Genomic DNA, 21644 nt, shown 5'->3' on the forward strand with positions numbered 1-21644 from the left:
ATCAACAGACACAATCACCAGATTTTCAGCCGCTGATTTTATTCATCTCCAGGCAGCAGTCAGATCCTCAAGTAAGAATTTGATTTTTTAAAAATTGTGCAAGTTTCTCCGGTCTCCTCCCTCTACCTGCCACCCGTGCAGCAAATACCCATTTAACGTGGGCTTAGGGATCTACCAGCACTCGATGAGGAACAAAGTGACACAAGCCAGACATTGCAAGCTCTGCTTGCATCTGTAACACGAGATTCTGCAGATGCTGGAAATTCAGAGCAACATACACACGGAACGCTAGAGGAAGTCAGCCGGTCAGAGTCTCGCTGAAGGACCTTGGCCCAAAACATCAATACTATCTTCCTCTCCACGAACGCTGCCAGACCTGCTGAGTTCCTGCAGCATTCTGTATGTCACACTGCTCACGTTTGCTCATGACCCAGGCTGAAACTGGGCCATGGGTTAACTCATGAAGGCCTTCAAAAGATTTTAGTGAAGTAGTATGTTCCTGGCCACTCTCTGCTCCTTATTCCACGCGTCGTGTGCATGCATCCACGCAGCCTATTACTCAGCTTCCCTAATGACATGAAAAAGCAGGAAGGGATCAATCAGCAACTCATATTCTAAAACATAAAGCAAACATCCATTTCTCCCAATAGTTTGAATAAACGTGGATGAAGGGTAATTCCTCCAGGACGCAGCCACGTCGCTCTCCTTCCCTCCATTCCGCACTGTCGATCTGTGAGATTAGGGCTCACAGCCTGTTCCTGTGACAGCAGCAGCTTCCCACTGGCAGGGAGAGTGTGTGGCAGACGGGATCCCGATGGCACCGGAGTACAAGAGATGGTGTCATCAGCAGCAGCAGCTCGTCGGATTTGCTTGCCTTGCGCGGGCAGTGGATTAAATCATCTTCCGGTGAGACGGAAACGCACTCAACTTGGACGCAAATGTTTCTGCGACCAGCAGAGGGAAAACGAGAGTGGCGTCGGCACAGACCTAGGAGAGAGAAAACAAATGCAGTGACCGCTCTTCCCACCCTCCCAGACAGTTTCATCAACACCAGCTCCCCCACCATCTGAACTTCCCACACCAGGTAATAGTTCTGTAATTTGGACCACTGCAGGCAAGTGGAAGAAACCCACCTTCACAGGCTTAGCATCCATACGAATTTTACCCCAGGAAACAGCTTCATCGGGCCTGGCTCCAGAATCGGAGCCATCAAACTCCTGGCCTGTGTTCACGTACACCGAGTAGTTCGCTCCGTTCCTCTAGGTATTGCGGGGTTAGGAGAAGGGAAGAAAAAGCAGCATCAGGAGACAGTAAATGGACCGGGGTCACAAGAATAATTCACAGGGCAAACACTGAGTACTGACCATGAGGTTGGCATTGGCAATGTGATGCTTCACCACACCCCCTCCCAGAATGATCATCCCTGTCTGTTTGGCGTACACTGCCATGTTGTTTATTCTGCGAATGTCTGGAGAGAGCAGCAAAAGAAATGGAGTCATTGTAGCGCTATGAATTTCCCCCCACCACCACCTTAAACCTCCCTTCCCCACTATGTCCACGTTAACGCCACCTCCCCCGCACTGCTGAAACGTAGCAGTTCCCAGCAGTAAGTGTGAGCAATATCCAACACGTGTACACTGATAAATGTCCGTAACCATTTCGCTACAGTCTCATTTGCTGACCAGGCTTTGGGCCCACTAAAGTTATCAACTGGAATATGCGACGATACTATATATAGACAAGGCCCACACACCTTCAACGATATCAAGCACCAGCCCGGGGTTCTTGTAGGAGTGGAAGTAGATCATGTCACCGATCGAGCCGTCCGTCAGGGCAGGGCTGAAGACAGGAATATCGTTCTGCAAACGATCAAAGTTGGAGAGTCATGGAAACAAACTGTAGTCTGAGCCAGAAACAAGACACAGCTGTACACGTGGGGACGGACGGACGGACACCCCCCCCCCCCCCACTTAAACACACACCAGGAAAATGGAGCCATTAAGAAGAACGAAAAGAAGCTTAATCAAAAGGAGTGAGGGATTTTAAGAGAGGGTGTTGTCAGACGGGGAACTAATATTAGTCACACACAGGGTTCGCAGGGCTTCATGGGTTGGGCACGCTGATGTGCTGAGACTGAGAGATGGGAAAGCTATCTGTGCCAACACAGTGCAAGGTAAACACTCCAATCCAGTTGGACACGCAGCCATACGTTGTTATGAGAAGGGAAGCTGCTGGTCCTTGTGATAGTGAGAATGTGGGGCTGAATCTTATTCTTGAAGTCAAGCAGAGACAGTGGTTCCACTTGCATCAATGAAGAAGGTATACATTGGTGAGGGTTCAGGCTGAAGGCAAAGGCTTGCTTTTGAATATTTCAATGGAATAAGCTGGCTTGTCCAGGTATTGGACAAGCAGGTGGAGAGTTGGCTGTTGTCTGTGCACTTGTGATTTCTAACGCAATATCTAACGACAATATTTCCACAGTGCGAGCTGTGGAGAAATGGAGGGACGTGAAGCAGCTCCCTAACGAGATTCCACAGGACATCTTTCAGGGTTGCAACTCAATGAGGGGATCAGGAACCGAATGAGATCCTGAAGGGGCACCGCTGGGCAGATGTAAAGAAATTTTTATGAGTGCCAGAGGCTCAAACAAAGGGATATGGTTACAAGATAAGACGTTGATAGTTGAAAAACGTAGGAACTTCTTGCAAGGGTGGTGAATCTCTGGAGTTCTCCATCTCAGGATTACAAAGGCTAGGTCAATGGGAAATAGGCAGAGAAGAGTTAAGACCCGGAACCGAACACCTATGACTAAACTGAATGGTGGGATGGCTCGAGGGGCCGAGTGGCCTACTGCTGCTCGTATTTTCTCACGTTCAGGCGAGAGCAGTACCACTGACGGGATAACGGGTTCATTCATCCCTCAGGACAGAGAGATGGCACGAAACGATAATGCTCAGCAGGAACTTTGATCAGGGTATTTTCAGTGCTGAGAAGACTATGTTCTCTGGGAAGAGACACGGACACGTCAAGCAGCAGAGGCAGCGACAGATCTGAAAGCTGCAAAACCACGGTGTCAGACTCAACGAGTGACCCACAGGGCAAACCCCGTACCTTGTAAGCCCAGTAGTAGACCGACTCTGGGTTATCGATCTCTTTCCCTAGTCGAGCAATCATCTTTGATGGGGTCCATTTCACTCCCTACAGTATAAACACAAGGTAAGCACTGTGTATCGTCCACCTTGCATACAAAAAACAAACATGACAACTGAGCACAGGATTGGGGCTGCTGACAATTCACACTTTAAATAATCACCCACTTTTAGCACAAACAGGTTCCTTCAGAGTCTCACGGCACAGGACAAACACCATTCAGTGAATTAGATGCTGAGCTGCTGCGATTTTCGAGTTGGACAGTGGATTGTCAGAGTCTGACAGCACATTCTTTGTCAGTTCCAGGACCACACAGTGATCGTGAAGTGGTTCTGCTCTACGTGGATGGCATTCCCCGTACGCACACATCTTTTAGCTAAGTGTCTGTTAGTTGAATATTTAGTTCCGTAGTTTGTGTAACTTGGGGGATCTTCAATGTTTAGTCAAATTTTTTTACTGTTTGTAAATAAATGATTAATGTCTATCTGCAGTCAGTCTTGCTCACCAAAGCTGTGAACCTGCTTCCACAATTACACGAGCCTACTGGATGCAGTTGCCTCAGCAGTATCACACAACCACCTTCTGCATTTGTCCCATCAGCTGATATTTGTCCCACTCCCTCCTGGCTCAACACCAACAACCTCGCCTTGATGGACTGGAAGATTACAGGGACAAAGGGAATCCACAGATCAAGGAGTTTTTAATCTAACGCTGTACGGCAAGGAAACTCTACTGGCTTATTAAGCTGCACAAGACAATGTCGGAGTTGATCATAAAAACAGGATGGGTTCCACAGGCCTGCTGGGCAGCGATGGCGGGCTGATTTTTGGCAGCTGCATACCCGGGGGGGCGCACAGCTCATCCCTGGCACTGCTCCACCGTCAGACTGTCACTCTGTACAGTGAGCATTCTCACACTGAGCGCATCAGAACAGAACTCACAGCTTTAATCCCTGGGTGACGGGGGTCTGCTATTTTAGGAAGCATTACAAACAAGAGGTCATTCAGGATCTCACATCAAACCATGGTTTCTGTACCTCAGCCAAATGCAACCACCTTCTCCCTCAAGCCTCTTGTTACACCCCCCCACCCAATTAACATCTACTAGCCTGCTTTAAACAATGGCCCCCAGCATCTATCGTGCACCAGAGAGAGGAAAATTTCTCACTATTTACCCCTATGAATTATTTTGCCATTTCACACTCAGTGGCCACTTTATTAGGTACACCAGATCGTTAATGCTAACATCCAAACAGCTAATCACTGGGCACCAACTCAGTGTACAAAAGCACGCAGGCACGGTCAAGAGGTTCAGTTGTTGAGACTAAACATTAGAATGGGGAAGAAATGTGATCTGAGTGACTTTGACTGTGGAATGATCGTTCTGCCAGACGGAAACACGAGGAAATCTGCAGATGCTGGAATTTCAAGCAACACACATAAAAATTGCTGGTGAACGCAGCAGGCCAGGCAGCATCTCTAGGAAGCGGTACAGTCGACGTTTCGGGCCGAGACCCTTCGTCAGGACTAACTGAAGGAAGAGCTAGTAAGAGATTTGAAAGTGGGAGGGGGAGGGGGAGGGGGAGATCCGAAATGATAGGAGAAGACAGGAGGGGGAGGGATGGAGCCAAGAGCTGGACAGGTGATTGGCAGAAGGGATATGAGAGGATCGTGGGACAGGAGGCCTAGGGAGAAAGAAAGGGGGAGGGGGAAAGCCCAGAGGATGGGCAAGGAGTATAGTCAGAGGGACAGAGGGAGAAAAAGGAGAGAGAGAAAATTATTAATAATAATAAAAGGTAGATAAATAACGGATGGGGTACGAGGGGGAGGTGGGGCATTAGCGGAAGTTAGAGAAGTTAGTGTTCATGCCATCGGGTTGGAGGCTACCCAGACTGAATATAAGGTGTTGTTCCTCCAACCTGAGTGTGGCTTCATCTTTACAGTAGAGGAGGCCGTGGATAGACATGTCAGAATGGGAATGGGATGTGGAATTAAAATGTGTGGCCAGTGGGAGATCCTGCTTTCTCTGGCGGACAGAGCGTAGGTGTTCTGCGAAACGGTCTCCCAGCCTGCTTCAGGTCTCGCCAATATATAGAAGGCCGCATCGGGAGCACCGGACGCAGTAAATCACCCCAGCCGACTCACAGGTGAAGTGTCGCCTCACCTGGAAGGACTGTCTGGGGCCCTGAATGGATTCAGGCGACACTTCACCGGTTAGGGTTATCTCGGGTTATGATGGGTGCTGGGTGGGGCAGCTCGTAGGGTTGGAAGGGCCTAAAGCTGTGTCTTTAAATAAATAAACTAAAACCTACAAAAAGATGGACAGCTTCATTTGGTTCCATGTCTTCGAGATCAGGGGTGTCACCTTACCTGCTCCTTCTGCTCCAGGACCATCTGATCCAGGATTGGCATCAACCAGTCCTCAAACTTGCAATAGTTGTCATTGGGAACGAGAAGATTTCCAATTCTGTCAAGTAATCATGAGGCAATTGAAAATAAAAACCATCAACAGGGTGTATGAGAAATTAGCAGCGAGTTTGACTCCATCGTTTCACATCTGTGAGCTGCGGTTAAACACAGGTCACTATGTAGAGACTGGAGCCGGGATTCACTGTGGACACAGTGCAAAGTGAGGTCCATCCTATAATCTAGCTGTCCCTGCCCTGGATATGTTTGATGAGACTGCGTAGGGGGAGTGGTGCTGTATCTAACCAGGGCCATTTTACTCACCCTAGCTTTTTCCACTTGTCAGATTTCCAGTGCACACCCCAAGCATCTCCCTGTCCCACGGGCGCCGATGGTTGCTGGGTCAGGATCCACAGGCATTGCGCTTTCTCCAGCACCTGGGCAGGAGCTGAGACAGAGAACAGCAACAAGCAATGCGACAATATATCGAAGCCCAGCTTCCCCCGACATCTGAACACAAATCCAGAGCCCAGGAGCTGTACAAGCCACAACCGGCGACTCCGACTGCCTGCCTGGCCAAGATCACACTCTGCACAAACTATTAAAGGCACCTGGTTTGTGAAACTGACTAACACGATGCACTAATGCCATCAACAGTGCCTTGTTGGGGCAGTGTGAAGCTGAGGTGGTACAGATGATAGGATGATGGTTAACTCCCTACCTGTTAATCCCACTGACACGCAGCTCTTTACCCTTCAGGCTGAAATCGCCAAGATAGGTCGGTGCTAAGCATTTGATGAGATCTTCCTCAACACCACCTGCCGTGGTCACCACACAGTCAACCTGCAGGATTGGATGGGGGGAGCAAGTTAAGCCAGTTAACAGGAAGAGTGAAATGCTCTAAGTAGCAGCATTAATAAACTGTTTCCTCCCTTAAACGCGATGCACAGAGACCCTCATCCAGGGCCTGAGAGGAACATGTCACACTGACGTGCACCAGGGGCCTCACGGCACCTCTCCTGGGCAGTTTTCTCACTGGGCTTCCTCTGTGCAGAGCGAGCCCTGGAGAGTCGCCAGGGCCCATCAGGAATTCTGAAGCCGTACGGCTCTCTGCACGTTAAGCAAGTGTGGGTCTTCAGACAGCTGGGCGCAGCGGGGGCAGAGTTGGTAGAGCTGATGCCTCAGCTCCAGCAGTCCAGCTTCAACCCTGGCCTGCGGGTTGTCAGCGTGGAGTCTGCTGGTCCTCCAGCTTTCTCCCACATCACAAGCATTTTATTTATCTATTCATTGATTGAGATACAGTGCGGAATCGGCCCTTCAAGCAGCGCCACCAATTTAACCCAAGCCTAATCACGGGACAATTTGCAGTGAGAAAATAACCGACTGACCGGTACGTCTTTGGACTGTGGGAGGAAACTGGAGCATCCGGCGGAAACCCACGCAGTCACGTACACACTCCTTACAGGCAGCGGCAGGAATTGAACCGGGGTTGCCTGTACCGCAGAGCGCTCTACCACCCAGATGTGTGCCTCGGTGGGTTAACCGGCCACGGTAAGTTGCCCCAAGTGTGTGCCATCTTTCAAATGGCCACTGGAACAGAGGGAAGACACTACCCAGGCCATACCATGTTGTGTTGCGCAAGATATCGGATAGTCTCCCGGATCCCCGAACTGATGAGGTTTGAGGTGTATCCCAGGAAAATGGTGCAGCCCGTTATCTCCCGCTGGCACGGGTTCAGGTTCATTGCATTCTTCTCAGATTCATCCAAGGGTTCCAACTTCTTCTCAATCTGAGGGTAAAGCCACAGAGACAAGCCCTTCAGCCTGACACATGCACGCTGACTGTGATGCCCAGTGAGCCAGTCCCATCCGCCTGTTCGGCCTAGAATCATAGAAAACTCTCCGACGTGTCCACCTCAACCACAGGCGGACACAACCACCTCATTCCAAATCTGCACCACCCATTGCATGAAGAAGCTGCCCCCCGTGTTCCTTTTAAATTTCTTGCATTTGATCTTAAACCTACGCCCTCTCTGTGTGGTTTCATCCTGTCCATGTCCCTCAGGATCTTAAACTCATGTATCAGATCACCCCCTTAATCTCCTACGTTCCAGGGGATAAAGTCCTAATCTACACAACCTCACTTTGTACCATGACTCCCCCCAACCCCCCCATCCCGAGTCCAGGCAACATTCTGGTAAATCCGTTCTGCACTCTTTCTAGTTTAATAATTTCCTTCCTATAACAGGAATTTCCTAAAACTATACATAAGATTTCAAAAGCAGCCTCACCACTGTCTTATATACAGTACTGTGCAAGTCTTAGATGCATATCTTGCAGAGAGTGGTTGGGGAGCAGAGAAGGTTATTGGGGTCTCCCTACCTTCTGTCCAAGACCTCTTTCAGAGTCCATGCCTCCAGAAGACACGGTACATCATTAAAGACCCCTCGCACCCTCTCCATGAACTGTTTGTTTTCTGCCATCAGGCAAACGTTACTGGAGCATCAAAACTAAAACCACAAGGCTACTAAACAGCTTCCTCCCACAGGCAGTCAGACTGCTAAATAGCTGCTCTACCTGACTCTGCTTTGGACACTTTTAATGTGCACTGGACACTTATAACTGATTTTAACTGAGATGTGGCTGTTGTGTTTTACTATTTGTTGTTATGTTTATTATTTAGTGTTGCGTTTGTTATGTTATGATTGCACTGCTCCTGGGAAACGCTGTCTCATTCTGCCCTGCAGAGCTGATGTACGGTTAGAATGACAATAAAGTTTTTTGAATCTTGAATCTTGAATATGTATAGCTCGGGTGCCTGAGACTTTTGCACAGTACTGTAGTAATTTTACGTGTTGAACTGTACTGCTGCAAAAAAAAAAAAACACAAATTCCATGACATGTGAGTGATGATAAACCTGATTCTCATATGGGTCCCTATTGTGGGCTGAAAGTGGGAAGAGGGCAGGGAGAGGGGAAATATGGTTGGGGAAAAAGGGAAGGGAGAGGGCAGGGAACAGGAAAATCCATTGAAATATTGTGTTATTATCAATAAACCCATTGTTTGGAATCAAATTGCGTTGACTGGTTTTTCAGGGCTGGGTGTGTCTGCACCCACACCACACCTTGTCCTGGCACTCCTTCTCTGCCACTTCTCCAACCCCCCTCCCTCGGTGCTCCACCCTCACTGTATATACATGTTTGTGAGCCTTTTGCAATTACCTGGTTTTCTGCATTAATTACCCATAAGGTGTGGTACAGGAGATGTACCTGAGACTGTTGCACAGCACTGTGATTGCACCATGATTTCCCACGGACTATATGTCAAATGTTTCTTCACCATTCCATCTACCTGTGATGGCGCTTTTAGCAAACTATGCACTAGGTCCCTATGTTCCATAATACTCCCCAGGGCCCTACCAATCACTGCACAAGTTCCACACTGATTTGACCTCCCAAAATGCAATACCTCACATTCTTCTGGACTGAAAACCCATTTGCGAATCCTCACCCCACATACCAGCAAGAAGCCCCTGTAATCTTTCATAATCTCTTACACTATCTACAACAGCGTCTGTTTTAATATCATCCACATACTTGTTAAACTTGCCTTATACACCCACATCCAGATCATTTATGCGTGGCACGTGGCCAAGTGGTTAGAGCGTTGAACTAACGATCTGAAGGTCGTGGGTTCGAGCCTTGGCCAAGGCAGCATGTGTGTCCTTGAGCAAGGCACTTAACCACACAATGCTTCAGTCTACCCAGCTCGGGACAGACTTTAATCTTAAATCAAATTATTTACATAGTTACAAAGGTCCCAGCACCAATCCCTGTAGCATATCACTAGACACAGGGCTCGAGTCTGATAAACAACCTCGACCATCACCCTCTGTTTCCCAGCACTGAACCAATTATGAATCCAATCCACTATCTTTCCTCGGATGCTTTGCGATCCAACCTCCCTATCTGCCCTGCCTTCAGGGACCATATCAAGTGCCTTGCTAAGGTCTAATTTGGCAATATTCACTGGGCTACCTCTTAGTTTACCTCTGTGAAGAACCCGTGAGATCTGTCAGACACCACTTCCCAATACTGACTGTCCCAAATGGGACTGTGCCTCTCTAGATATTGGTAGATCTGGTTCCTCAGAATCCTCTCCATCAGAATAGCCATCAGTGAGATCAGACCAACCGGCCTGTAGTTTCCTGGCTTACTCTTTTAAAACTGTGGTAATACATTGGCCATTCCCGTGGGGTGACATAGCCAGTCATGTCAAACCTCCTCTGTGACCAGATATGAGCAAATCTCTACAAGTACAGCTCAGGAACAGGCCATTCGGCCCACAGCTAAAAAGCAAATCAAAAATAGCCAAACACTAATCCCTCCTACCTACGCAATGCCCATTTCCCTCCATCTTCCTTACTTCCTGTGCCTAAATAAAAGCTGCTAACGTATTCCACCATACCAGGCATCCACGACTGAGTAAAAAAAACTTACTCCTCACGTCCCCTTTGAATCGACCCCTTCTCACCTTCAAAGCATGCCCTCTGGTTTTGGGCATTTCAACCTTGGGAAACAGACACTCTCCGTCCACTCTCACTGTGCCTCTCATAATCTTGTAACCCTCTATCAGATCGCCCCTCAGCCTCCAGCGCTCCAGAGAAAACAACCTGGCAGGGAGGTTTGCTAAGGCTGTTGGGGAGAGTTTAAACTAGAATCACTGGGGGGGTGGGAACCAAACTGAAGGGATGGAGGAAGGGGTGTTTGGCTCACAAATCCAGAAAGCTTGTAGACAGTGTGACAGGAATGATAGGTAGGTGATCGAGTAGGGACGCACTCAGACCGATGGTTTGAGATGTGTCTATTTTAACGCAAGGAGTATCATGAACAAAGTGGATGAACTTAAGTGTGTGGATCAGTACTTGGAGCTATGACGTTGTGGCCATTACAGAGACTTGGATGGCTCAGGGGCAGGAATGGCTACCTAGAGTGCCAGGCTTTAGATGTTTCAGAAAAGACAGGGAGGGAGGCAAAAGAGGTGGGGGCATGGCACTGCTGATCAGAGATAGTGTAATGACTGCAGAAAAGGAGGAAGTCATGGAGGGATTGTCTACTGAGTCTCTGTGGGTGGAAGTAAGGAACAGCAAGGGGTCAATAACTCTACTGGGTGTTTTTACAGACCACCCAATAGTAACAGGGACATCGAGGAGCAGATAGGGAGACAGATTCTGGAAAGGTGTAATAATAACAGGGTTGTCGTGGTGGGAGATTTTAATTTCCCAAATATTGATTGGCATCTTCCTAGAGCAAGGGGTTTAGATGGGGTGAAGTTTGTTAGGTGTGTTCAGGAAGGTTTCCTGACACAATATGTAGATAAGCCAACAAGAGAAGAGGCTGTACTTGATCTGGTATTGGGAAATGAACCTGGTCAGATGTCAGATTCCTCAGTGGGAGAGTATTTTGGAGATAGTGATCACAGTTCTACTTCCTTTAACATAGCATTAGAGAGGGATAGGAACAGACAAGTTAGGAAAGCATTTAATTGGAGTAAGGGGAAATATGAAGCTATCAGACAGGGACTTGGAAGCATAAATTGGGAACAGATGTTCTCATGGAAATGTACGGCAGAAATGTGGCAAATTTTCAGGGGATATTTGTGTGGTGTTCTGCATAGGTACGTTCCAATGAGACAGGGAAGGGATGGTAGGGTACAGGAACCATGGTGTACAAAGGCTGTTGTAAATCTAGTCAAGAAGAAAAGAAAAGCTTACAAAAGGTTCAAAGAGATCTAAGAAATTATTCCGCTAGCAGCAAGAAGCTTAAGAAAGAAATTAGGAGAGCCAGAAGGGGCCATGAGAAGGCCTTGGCGAGCAGGATTAAAGAAAACCCCAAGGCATTCTACAACTACGTGAAGAGCAAGAGGATAAGACGTGAGAGAATAGGACCAATCGAGCACGACAGTGGAAAAGCGCGTATGGAACCGGAGGAGATGGTGGAGGTACCTATTGAATACTTTGCTTCCGTATTCACTACAGAAAAGGACCTTGGTGACTGTAGGGATGTCTCGGAGAGGACTGAAAAGCTTGAGCATACAGACATTAAGAAAGAGGATGTGCTGGAGCTTTTGCAAAGCATCAAGCTGGATAAGTCACCGGGACTGGACGAGATGTACCCCAGGCTACTGTGGGAGGTGAGGGAGGAGATTGCTGAGCGTCTGGCAATGATCTTTGCATCACCAGTGGGGACGGGAGAGGTTCCTGAGGATTGGAGGGTTGCGGATGTTGTTCCATTATTCAAGAGAGTAGGGATAGCCCAGGAAATTACAGACCAGTGAGTCTTATTTCAGTGGTTGGTAAGTTGATGGAGAAGATCCTCAGAGGCAGGATTTACGAACATTATGGAGGCATAATATGATTAGGAATAGCCAACATGGCTTTGTCAAAGGCAGGTCGTGCCTTACGAGCCTGATTGAATTTTTTGAGGATGTGACTAAACATATTGATGAAGGTAGAGCAGTAGATGTAGTGTATATGGATTTCAGCAAGGCATTTGATAAGGTACCCCATGCAAGGCTTATGAGAAAGTAAGGAGGCATGGGATCCAAGGGGACATTGCTTTGTGGATCCAGAATTTAAGAGGCTCCTGGATAGGTACATGGAGTTTAGAAAAATAGAGGGCTATGAGTTACTCTAATTTCTAAAGTAAGTACGTGTTCGGCACAGCATTGTGGGCCAAAGGGCCTGTATTGTGCTGTAGATTTTCTATGTTTCTAAAACAACCCAAGTTTATCCAGCCTTTCATGATAGCACATGCCCTCTGAACCAGGCAGTATCCTGGTATATTTCTTCTGCACCCTTCCAAAGCCTCAACACCCTCCTCTAGTGGAGCAGCCAGAACTGTATGCAATACTCCAGATGTGGCCTAACTAGAGTTTAATAACTTTGCAATATAACCTCTTGTCTTTTGAACTCAATGCCTCAACTAATAAAAACAAGCATTCCATAAACCTTCTTAACCACCTTATCAACCTGTGTAGCCACTTTCAAGGAACCATGAACTTGGATCCCAAGATCTCTCTACTCAGCAACACTGTTAAGGATCTTGCCCTGTCTCCTGTCTTGTACTGTCTCCTTGCATTTGCCCTACCAAGGTGCAGCACCTTACATTTATCTGGGTTAAACTCCATCTATCGTTTCTCTGCCCACAATTTCGTCTCGAGCTTCCCACAAGGTCTAAGAATACATCAGGTCAGGTGCTGGGAATTTACCCACCTTAACATACTTTAAGGCCGCCAATACATTCTCCTTGCTAAATTCATATCTGGTCCACTCATTTTTCCCATTTCCTTAATTGTCAAATGCCTTACTAAAGTCCATGTAGACAAATCCACTGCCTTGCCTTCATTGACTTTTCTAGTAATATCCTCAAAGAACATTGGTTAGACATGACCTACCAAGCATAAAGCCACAGTGACTATCCCTAATAAGTCCCTGTCTACCAGAGGATCAATTTTGTCTCTTGCAATCCATTTGCTCTTAACATACCTATAAATTCTTACAGCACAAATTCCCTTAGGACTCTCCTTCATCTTGTCTGCTGGAGAAATCTCATGCCTTCTTTTACCCCTCCTGATTTCTTTCTTAACCATTCTCTTGGCACTTCTTATACTCAAGCACCTCATTTGTTCCTGACTGCCTATACCTGCTATGCACCTTTTTTCCCCTTAACCAGGACCTCAATATCTCTCAAAATTCAAGGTTATCCTTGCCTTTTATTCTGACAAGCAGCTACAAGCTTTATACTCTCAAAATTTCATTTCTGAAGGCCTCCAACTTACCATGTGCACCTTAGCCAGAAAACGACCTGTCCCAATCCATATTTGCCAGATCATTTCTGATCAGGTCAAAATTAGCCTTCCTCAACCAGAGGACCAGACCTATCCTTTCCCATAATTACCTTGAAACCATTGGCATTATGATGCTTAGACGTAGTGTTCCCCCGCACAAACTTCTGTCTCATTCCCTAACAGGAGATCCAGTATCACATTCTCTCATTGGGACTTCTATGCACTGATGAAGGAAACTTTCCTGAACACAATTGACAAACTCTATCCTATCTAGTCCTTTTACAGCGTGGGAGTCTCTGTACATACGTACAAGGTACATATATGGTGACATATGTATTTGAAATTTGAACCAACCTGGCTACTCCTGCTGTGCCCACAAATGCTATTCCCCTCAGCAATATCCAAAGGCATATACTTGTTGCTGAGGGGAAAGGCAACAGGGGGACCTTGTACTGTCTGCATCCTCGCCTTACCTCTCCAAGTAGACCACTCCTTAGGTGTGACTACCTCAATAAAGCTCTTCATGATGCTCTCAACATCTCCGATGACCCACGTATTATGTCTAACTTCAGTTCCTTAAAGTGGTCAGCCAGGAGCTACAGCTGGGCATACCTCCTGTAATCCTCCTAATGGTCCCCTGATCTCCCACATCCTGCAGGAGTATGTCACAGCCCCAAATGCCATCCTATCGTGGGTAATCATAAGAAAAATCTTACCTGGACATACCTACTCTAACCTGCTCAGCCTCCTCTCACCAAAGCCAAAGCCTTCTGAACCAAATCTTCAAGCATGGCACAGAGCCCAAACATGACTAGTCCCAAGAACGGCCACTCGGCAAAACCCCATGGCCCTCGCACAGAACAGTAGGCACTGGCCCTTTGGCTCACAATGAACCAGTTAAAGAGCAAGTCAAAAAATCTTACACAGGGTAAAAAACCTCCCTCCGTGCCCTGCTGGCACTCACAAAAAAACAAACTCTTAAAAGATCTTAACTAAGAAATGAACATACATGGAGCACACAGGGGCGGACTGCACCGAGTCAGAAACAGAACATGCCAGAAACACTGAGCAAGGCGGGCAGCGTCAATGGAGAGAGAAACCAAGCCAGAAGTGTCTGACGAAGGGCACCAATCTAAAACATTGGCTGAGCTTCTCTTTTCACAGACGCAGCCTGGTCTGTTGAATCGAGCTATGATGGCGCTAGATGGCGATTTCTTCGAGTTCACCTGCGGAATTAGTTTAATTTCTACCTTGTTCCTCATCAAGGTGGATGGGGCTCTGTCCAAGACCCTGACCTAGAGCTACCCTCAAACCTGGGTTCTTTGCAGTGAAGGGGCCCACTCTCAGGGCTCACCAATATCGCGAGGATGGGGCCGAGAAGGCGAGCGTGCCTTCAGGGTTCTGAGGTTTTGCAGCCTCAGGAACGAGTCGATTCTACACCCGTGCCGCCCACTGAGGCGCCCCGGGAGAAAACAGAATATCAGAAACAGCAGATCAGCTGTTTGGGGGGGGCGGTTCTAGTCTCAGATCGCTCTCTCTCTCTCATTGGTGGGGGGAAGAGTTTGTTGCTGATTCTCAAATCAGAGAACGGGGGGGGGGGGGGCGCGACACGGCAGACTTTAACACCGTGATTCAGCGAGTCCTTTTGTTTAGGTCTCCCATGTTGCTGAGTGACACTTCCTGTCCTTTTATTAACGAGAGGGGGGACTCGAACTGTCAAGTGAACAATTAGTTTTTGTTGTACAGCTGTTTATAGTCTTTATCGGGGGCTTTGCTATACATTGCTCGGTGCGTAGAGGGTGCTAATGCTTTTTTGCTGAAATGAGGGAGAGGGAGGATCAGTGCTTTGCTGCTGTTTGTGCATGGGGCGTAGGGAGGCTTTAAGTTCTATCATTTTTACTGTCACTCATTCTTTGGAGCACTCTTCTGTTTTCATGGATGTCTGTGAAGAACAGAAATTCAGATTGTATACTGTGTACATTCTCTGACATTAAATGGAACCATTGAACCATTTCTGGTACCTTTTCTAAATTTGGTTCCAGGTTTCCAGCATGTGTGGTTTCCACAGTACACCGGAACGATGTGTTCACACCAGACTCAACATTCCTTTCTCTGCCTGAGCATTCCGGTCCCAATACTTGCATTCTGTACCCTGGTTGATGGAGAGCACTTGATAAACACACTCTCACATGCACATGCAGAAACACTGCCTTGACACTCTGCTGTTGTTGCGCTGAGTGTGCACACTTTAATGTCTTCCCCGGTATATCCTCCTAAACCGAGTTGATGCTTTCCTGCCCTACACAATGGATTCTTTAGTAATATGGATGTGTAAATGTGTACACGTTGTTTGTATACTGTATTCACGATGGATACTTTTGTTTATTTTCTAACATGATTGTAACTACTTTGTGGGGTGCATCACATTCTAGTTCATGGCTAGCGTTAAGTTAACTTTGCTAGTAATTAATGATGGTATGTCCTATTGCCTAAAATAAAAGGGCTACTTTGCTCTTGGTGGGACAGAGATGGAGCTGCCAGCCGTTCACTCTGGCCAAGTACAGAACTAATGTTGGGTTTTTCTGGTAGATATCTTTCCGTAAATATTTCACAAATTTTTGTAAGCTTCATCTTTGATAAACACCCTTGCACTAAAGTGCGAAGCGACTCCAGCCATTTTTCCTTTGGTCATAACCCATGTATCTAACTCCTGAAAACCCTAGGTGTTTCATGACTACAACAAACCTTCATTTCCTCCCTCACCCTTCCCCCTCCATATCCCCCCCCCCCCAAACCAATTCTGGAGTTCTGGCTCAGCATCCAGCCCAACAGCCCAATGTTATGCTTTGTAATCACTATACTGCATTGTACGACTGGTAGGTTGTGTCTGATACCACTTGAGACATGAAGGTACTTGCCATTGCATTGATCTGGTGCACCGCCTGGCCAAAGTTGGATGCCTGATAGCCGGTGGTCAGGTAAGACTGCAGCAGAGCGTGGTGGTCAACGCCTCTGTTGAAGTCATAGCCCCTGATCTGCACTGAACCCTCAGGCATCGTGCTACTCCGTTTGAGAACCGAGTCCAGGGCCAAGGACGGAACCGACTCTGCCATTCCCTCCGATTCCATCGGCTGGTCAGTAAGTTTCTTCTGGGGTACGGCCTTGCAATGGGCGAGGAAGCCAGTCAACTGTAAAGACAGCACATTATACGATGATAGTCTGAGGCCTTGTCATGGTCATAGACTTATAAACTGCAGAAGCAGCAGCTTCACGCCTCCCGTTGTACCTACCTACATTAACCCCACTAGGCCCGGTGCTCTCTAATGCTAGTGATCCGTAGTTATTGCAGCATGGAACCGGCCCTTCAGCCCCACTCATCCAGGCTGGCTATGTTGCCTAGACGCTTCGTAAATGTACCAGGACGCGCCTGTGGGCAGAAGCCTGGGACAAAACGAGTGACAGGAGGCGGCAGCAGCAGCAGCGTGGGTCCGGGCACCCTTCGCAGGATCTCCCGCAGACTGGGGAACGCTCTGGTTGCACCGGAGCGAACGCCGCGGTCGCCCTGTACAAAGCAAGATCCCGGCCGCAGCGCAGGAGACATCGGGCGGACAACCCAGTCCGTCACAAGCGAGCAGGCACTCGGTTTCGTGTCAGTGCCAAGGCCGGGCTTCCCGCCTTGTCTCGGGACCGACCCACCGCGATCTCCGGGTCTCCGCACGGACTCCGAATCCGCCCACACTCACCTCGCGTGAAGGTGCCCGATCTGCGACTGTGCACTGTGATCCCAGCCGGATGCAGAACAGAAATGGGCAGGACACCGTCTGTTACTCCTATTGGATGTGGGGACGCCGTCTCTTAGTCCTATTGGATGTGGGGACGCCGTAACTTAGTCCTATTGGATGTGGGGACGCCGTAACTTAGTCCTATTAGATGTGGGGACACCGTCTCTTATTCCTATTGGATGAGGGGACACCATCTTTTAGTCCTATTGGATGAGGCAACAAATGCAGCCAATGGTCCTGACGAAGGGTCTCGGCCCGAAACGTCGACTGTACCTCTTCCTCGAGGTGCTGCCTGGCCTGCTGCGTTCACTAGCAACTTTGATGTGTGTTGCACGGAAAGGAAACCCACATGTCATTCACACAAAATGCTGGAGGATCTCAGCGAGGCAGCATCTGTGGAAAAGTTTCGAGCTGAGACACTTTTCCATAGATGCTGCCTGGCCTGTTGAGATCCTCCCAGCTTTTTTGTGTGTGTTACTTGGATTTCCAGCGTCTGTAGATTTTCTTTTGTTTGTGATCGGAAAACCACGTGTACACGGCAAGATTCCACAATGTCCCCTTCTCAGTTGAGTTCTTTAGTCGTGGTCACCTTGCTGGGGAGTTGGGTTTTCACACCAGCTTCTGAGGGAAGGGGATCAAAAGCAAGTATTTCAGGTCGATCTGCCCTCATCAAAACTTGGAAGTAAACTTTCAAAAAGAAACAAGAAGAGGTAGACACGAGGAAATCTGCAGATGCTGTAAATTCAAGCAACACACACAAAAAATGCTGGTGAACGCAGCAGGCCAGGCAGCATCTATAGGAAGAAGTACAGTGGACGTTTCAGGTCGGGACCCTTCGTCAGGACGTCAGAAGAGGTCGAGTTGTAGAGGGGAGAGCTTCATTATGAAGAGCAGACAAAATTGAAAACTTTCAATTTAAGTAAGTGCAATTATAATTTTATGAAGGCGAATCTGTCTAAGGTGTACTAGGAAAGTAAGCTAAGAGACAAAAAAAAAGCCATGTTTAAGTTTGCTGACGACACTATTGTTGGCCGAATCAAAGGTGGTGAAGAATCAGTATATAGGAGGAAGACTGAAAATTGCGCTGTGTGGTGCCACAACAGCCTCGCACTTAATGTCAGCAAAACCAAAGAGCTGATTATTGGCATCAGGAGGAGGAAACTGGTGGTCCATGAGCCAGTTCTCGTCAGGAGATCAGAGGTGGAGTGGGTCAGCAACTTTAAATTCCTTGGTGTTATCATTTCATAGCATCTGCCCTAGGTCCAGCACATAAATGTCATCATGAAGAAAGCCCAGTAGTGCCTCTACTTTCCTAGAAGTTTGCAAAGATGTGGCATGACATCTAAAACTTTGAAAAACTTCTATAGTTGTGTGGTGCAGAGTATATTGATTGTTTGCATCACGGTTTGGTTCAGAAAAACCAACGCCCTTGAATGGAAATTCCTGCAAAAAGTATTGGATATGGCCCAGTCCATCATGGGTAAAGCCACAACCTTTCACTCAATGTCAGCAAAGCCAAAGAGCAGATTATTGACCATATCTACTGTATGTGGGGTGTTATGGCAGGAAAGCAGCATCCATCATGGACACCCACCACCCAGACTATGCTCTCTTCTCATTGCTGCAATCAGGAAGGGGCCCAGGAGCCTCAGGATCCACACCACCAGGTTCAGGAACCATTATTACCCCTCAACCATCAGGATTTTGAACCAGAGGGGATAACTTTTCTCACTTCATCACTGAACTGTTCCCACAACCATGGACTCATTTTCAAGGACTCTTCATCTCATGTTCTTGACATTTGTTAATTTATTTATTATTACTTCTTTTTGTATTTACAGTTTGCTGCCTTCTGCGCTCTGACAAAACACCCTAGCTGGGCAGTCTTTCATCGATTCTGTTATTATAATATCCTTTTTTTTCCATTTGTATTTGCACAGGCTGTTTTCTTTGCATATTAGTTGTTTGTCTGTCCTGTTGGGTACAATCTTTCATTGATTCCATTTCCTTTTTTAGATTTACTGTGTATGCACAAAGGAAAATTAATTTTCAGGGTCGGTACTTTTAATTTGAACTGTATAAATTTACTTTGAACAATGGAATAGCTGAATAGTGGCAGATATTAAATAAGCCCGACCTCGTGGGTATCTTGTGACTGTCTAACGACTATGATGTAATTGAGTGTCTTATGAGCATGATGTAATGGTCTTGTGATGGTGGGGTGGTGTAATTTTCCCGCCAGTGTGAGGTCACGTGATGACATGTGCTCAACAGGTATATATCGGGAAGCCCCTGTTGTTACACAGTCGATTCATTGTTTAAATCATCAGTTACTCCGTTATACTGTGTATTCGTCTCATGACCCAGTTTCGTTTTAAAGTGGAGTTTTAATTTCTATTATAAGTCTAGTATTGGAGAGCGAAGACCTAACTTATGTACGGGAACCTGAAGGATTGAGTAAAGTTGGTGTTGTTTGGCGGTTTCAGAAAGGATTGAACTTAATGAGTCTCGTTCAGAAATAGTTACCTACATCTGAGATAACCCCTGTAAAATCAGGAAGGTTTTTGCAGTGTTCATTCGTCAGAAAAAGGTCAGTTCCTTTAAGCCATTTTATTTTCTTCATCGTGAATCCTTTGGATGGGATCAGCAGTAACATCACGTCTTCGAAGAAATCCGGTTCCAGAAAAGTCTGTCCTTATTGACTGTGTAAATCACTTGGACTTCCGAATTTACCACTTTAAGACTGTGTTCAAATTTACCACTTTAAGAACTGTTCCAGAGTTGCCTTATAGCAGTTAATTTCCCGTTAAGTTAGACATTTGAATACTTTTCGCCATTGTTGAGCAGTCTAATAAATGTTTGTTTGTTTTTAAAACCTGACTCAATTGTATATTCATTGTTGCTGGTCACGTGACATGGGCAATTTATTTCAATTAGGAAGAGTAATTCCTTGAGAAGTAATCTGTGGTTAGGGATCAAAGGAGGTCAAAGATGATGCTGATGACTGGGAAACTTAGGACTCAGCAGCTAAAGATTCAAAAGTTCACAAGAAGGGAGAACATCTATTTTGATAGAAAACATTTGTGCAATATCACAACAAATAGGAGTTTATAGAATATACTGTAAACAGGAAGTTATGGAATATACTATAAATAGGAAGAAGGCAGCTAAGTTTAGTATGGGGCGTCAAGAAAATGAGTCTGGTATATTAACAGGATACAAAGGTTACGGGTGAAGGCAGGAGAATGGGGTTGAGGAATAATTAATCAGTCATGGTTGAATGACTCGATGGGCTGAATGGCCTAATTCTGTTCCTATGTCTTATGGTCTAATTGGCAGATTATGTTAGTGTTTTTTTTTGCATCAGTCTTAGTGACACAAACTGTAAATATTCCTTAGAAAATAGATGGGCCTGTTTCAAATAAATGAAATTGTAAAGACTGCCTACGCCCAAGTGTGTTAAAGGAAATGGCTGCAGAGATAGTAAACCAATTAGATTAGTTGAAAATTTTCAAAACTCACAGGTGTGTACCGGAAGATTGGAAAATAGCCAATTTAACTCTTGTTCGAAAAAAGGAGAAAGACAACAAGCAAGGGATCCAAATCAGAATCAGGTTTAACAGCACCAGTACATGTCATGAAATTTGTCGTCTTTGCAGCAGCAAAGGCAGCAAATGCAATACATAATAATAGAGAAAAAAACTGAATTGCTGTGCAGTGTATATTAATTAAAAAATTAAATTAGTGCAAAAACAGAAATAAAAAAGTAGTGGGGTAGTGTTCATGGGTTCAATGTCCATTCAGAAATCAGAGGGGAAGAAGTTATTACTGAATTGTTGAGTGTGCGTCTTCAGGATTCTGTACCTCCTTCCTGATTGTAGCAATGAGAACAGGGCACTTGGGTGATGGGAGTTCTTAATGATGGATGCTGCCTTTCTGAGGTATCTCTCCTTGAAGATGCCCTGAACACCACAGAGGCTGGTGCCCATGATGGAGCTGACTAAGTTTACAACTCTCGGCAGCTTACTTTGATCCTGTGCAGAAGCCTCCTCCCATACCAGACGGCGATGCGGCCAGTTAGAATGCTCTCCATGCTACATTTGGTACAAATGCTTATGCCGATTACAATCAAACCTGCTCAACATGGTTTTATGAAAGGTAAACCACGGCCAATAAACCTGCTTGAATTCTTTGAGGTTATGAGTTAAAGGGGGATCCGGCACTGTAGTTAGATATTTTGATTACGTAAAGACATTTGACAAGGGTGTTTTAGCATAAAATGAACCCAGTTGGAATGAATGTGCCCTTTTCAGGTTGTAGAGGTGTGACCAGTGGAGTACAACAGCGATCGGTTCCGCACCCTTAATTGTTACATAGAAACACAGAAAATAGGTGCAGGAGTAGGCCATTCGGCCCTTCGAGCCTGCACCACCATTTATTATGATCATGGCTGATCATC

General features: G+C 46.6%; 1 protein-coding gene across 3 annotated transcripts; it reads right to left on the reverse strand.

Moving 5' to 3' along the window:
• Window positions 1-6: 6 nt before the first annotated feature.
• Window positions 7-17221, reverse strand: dhps (deoxyhypusine synthase). Of its 3 annotated transcripts, none has more exons than XM_072248372.1 (10): window positions 17147-17221; window positions 16322-16591; window positions 7180-7344; window positions 6277-6398; window positions 5520-5616; window positions 3112-3198; window positions 1754-1859; window positions 1365-1468; window positions 1134-1259; window positions 7-568 (listed from the first exon to the last, which is right to left on the reverse strand). In XM_072248372.1, the coding sequence occupies exons 2-10, from the start codon at window positions 16529-16531 to the stop codon at window positions 560-562; spliced, it is 1026 nt and encodes a 341-aa protein (XP_072104473.1). In that variant the 5' UTR covers window positions 16532-16591; window positions 17147-17221; the 3' UTR covers window positions 7-559. The 3 variants fall into 3 exon arrangements, with proteins under 3 accessions (XP_072104473.1, XP_072104471.1, XP_072104472.1); XM_072248370.1 differs by having other exon boundaries at window positions 7-987; XM_072248371.1 differs by lacking the exon at window positions 17147-17221 and adding an exon at window positions 16694-17123 and having other exon boundaries at window positions 7-987.
• Window positions 17222-21644: the final 4423 nt, after the last annotated feature.

This window comes from Mobula birostris, chromosome 32 (genome assembly GCF_030028105.1).
Source record: "Mobula birostris isolate sMobBir1 chromosome 32, sMobBir1.hap1, whole genome shotgun sequence".
Taxonomy (NCBI): domain Eukaryota; kingdom Metazoa; phylum Chordata; class Chondrichthyes; order Myliobatiformes; family Myliobatidae; genus Mobula; species Mobula birostris.

What these genes read in the sequence shown, in the direction of transcription:
- dhps (XM_072248370.1), bottom strand. Translation starts at nt 16,531, where the DNA reads ATGGAATCGGAGGGAATGGCAGAGTCGGTTCCGTCCTTGGCCCTGGAC. An exon ending in TCTACTACTGGGCTTACAAG is followed by an intron (nt 1,860 to 3,111) that starts GTACGGGGTTTG and finishes GATCGTTTGCAG; the next exon opens with AACGATATTCCTGTCTTCAG. An exon ending in TTGCCAATGCCAACCTCATG is followed by an intron (nt 1,260 to 1,364) that starts GTCAGTACTCAG and finishes CGCAATACCTAG; the next exon opens with AGGAACGGAGCGAACTACTC.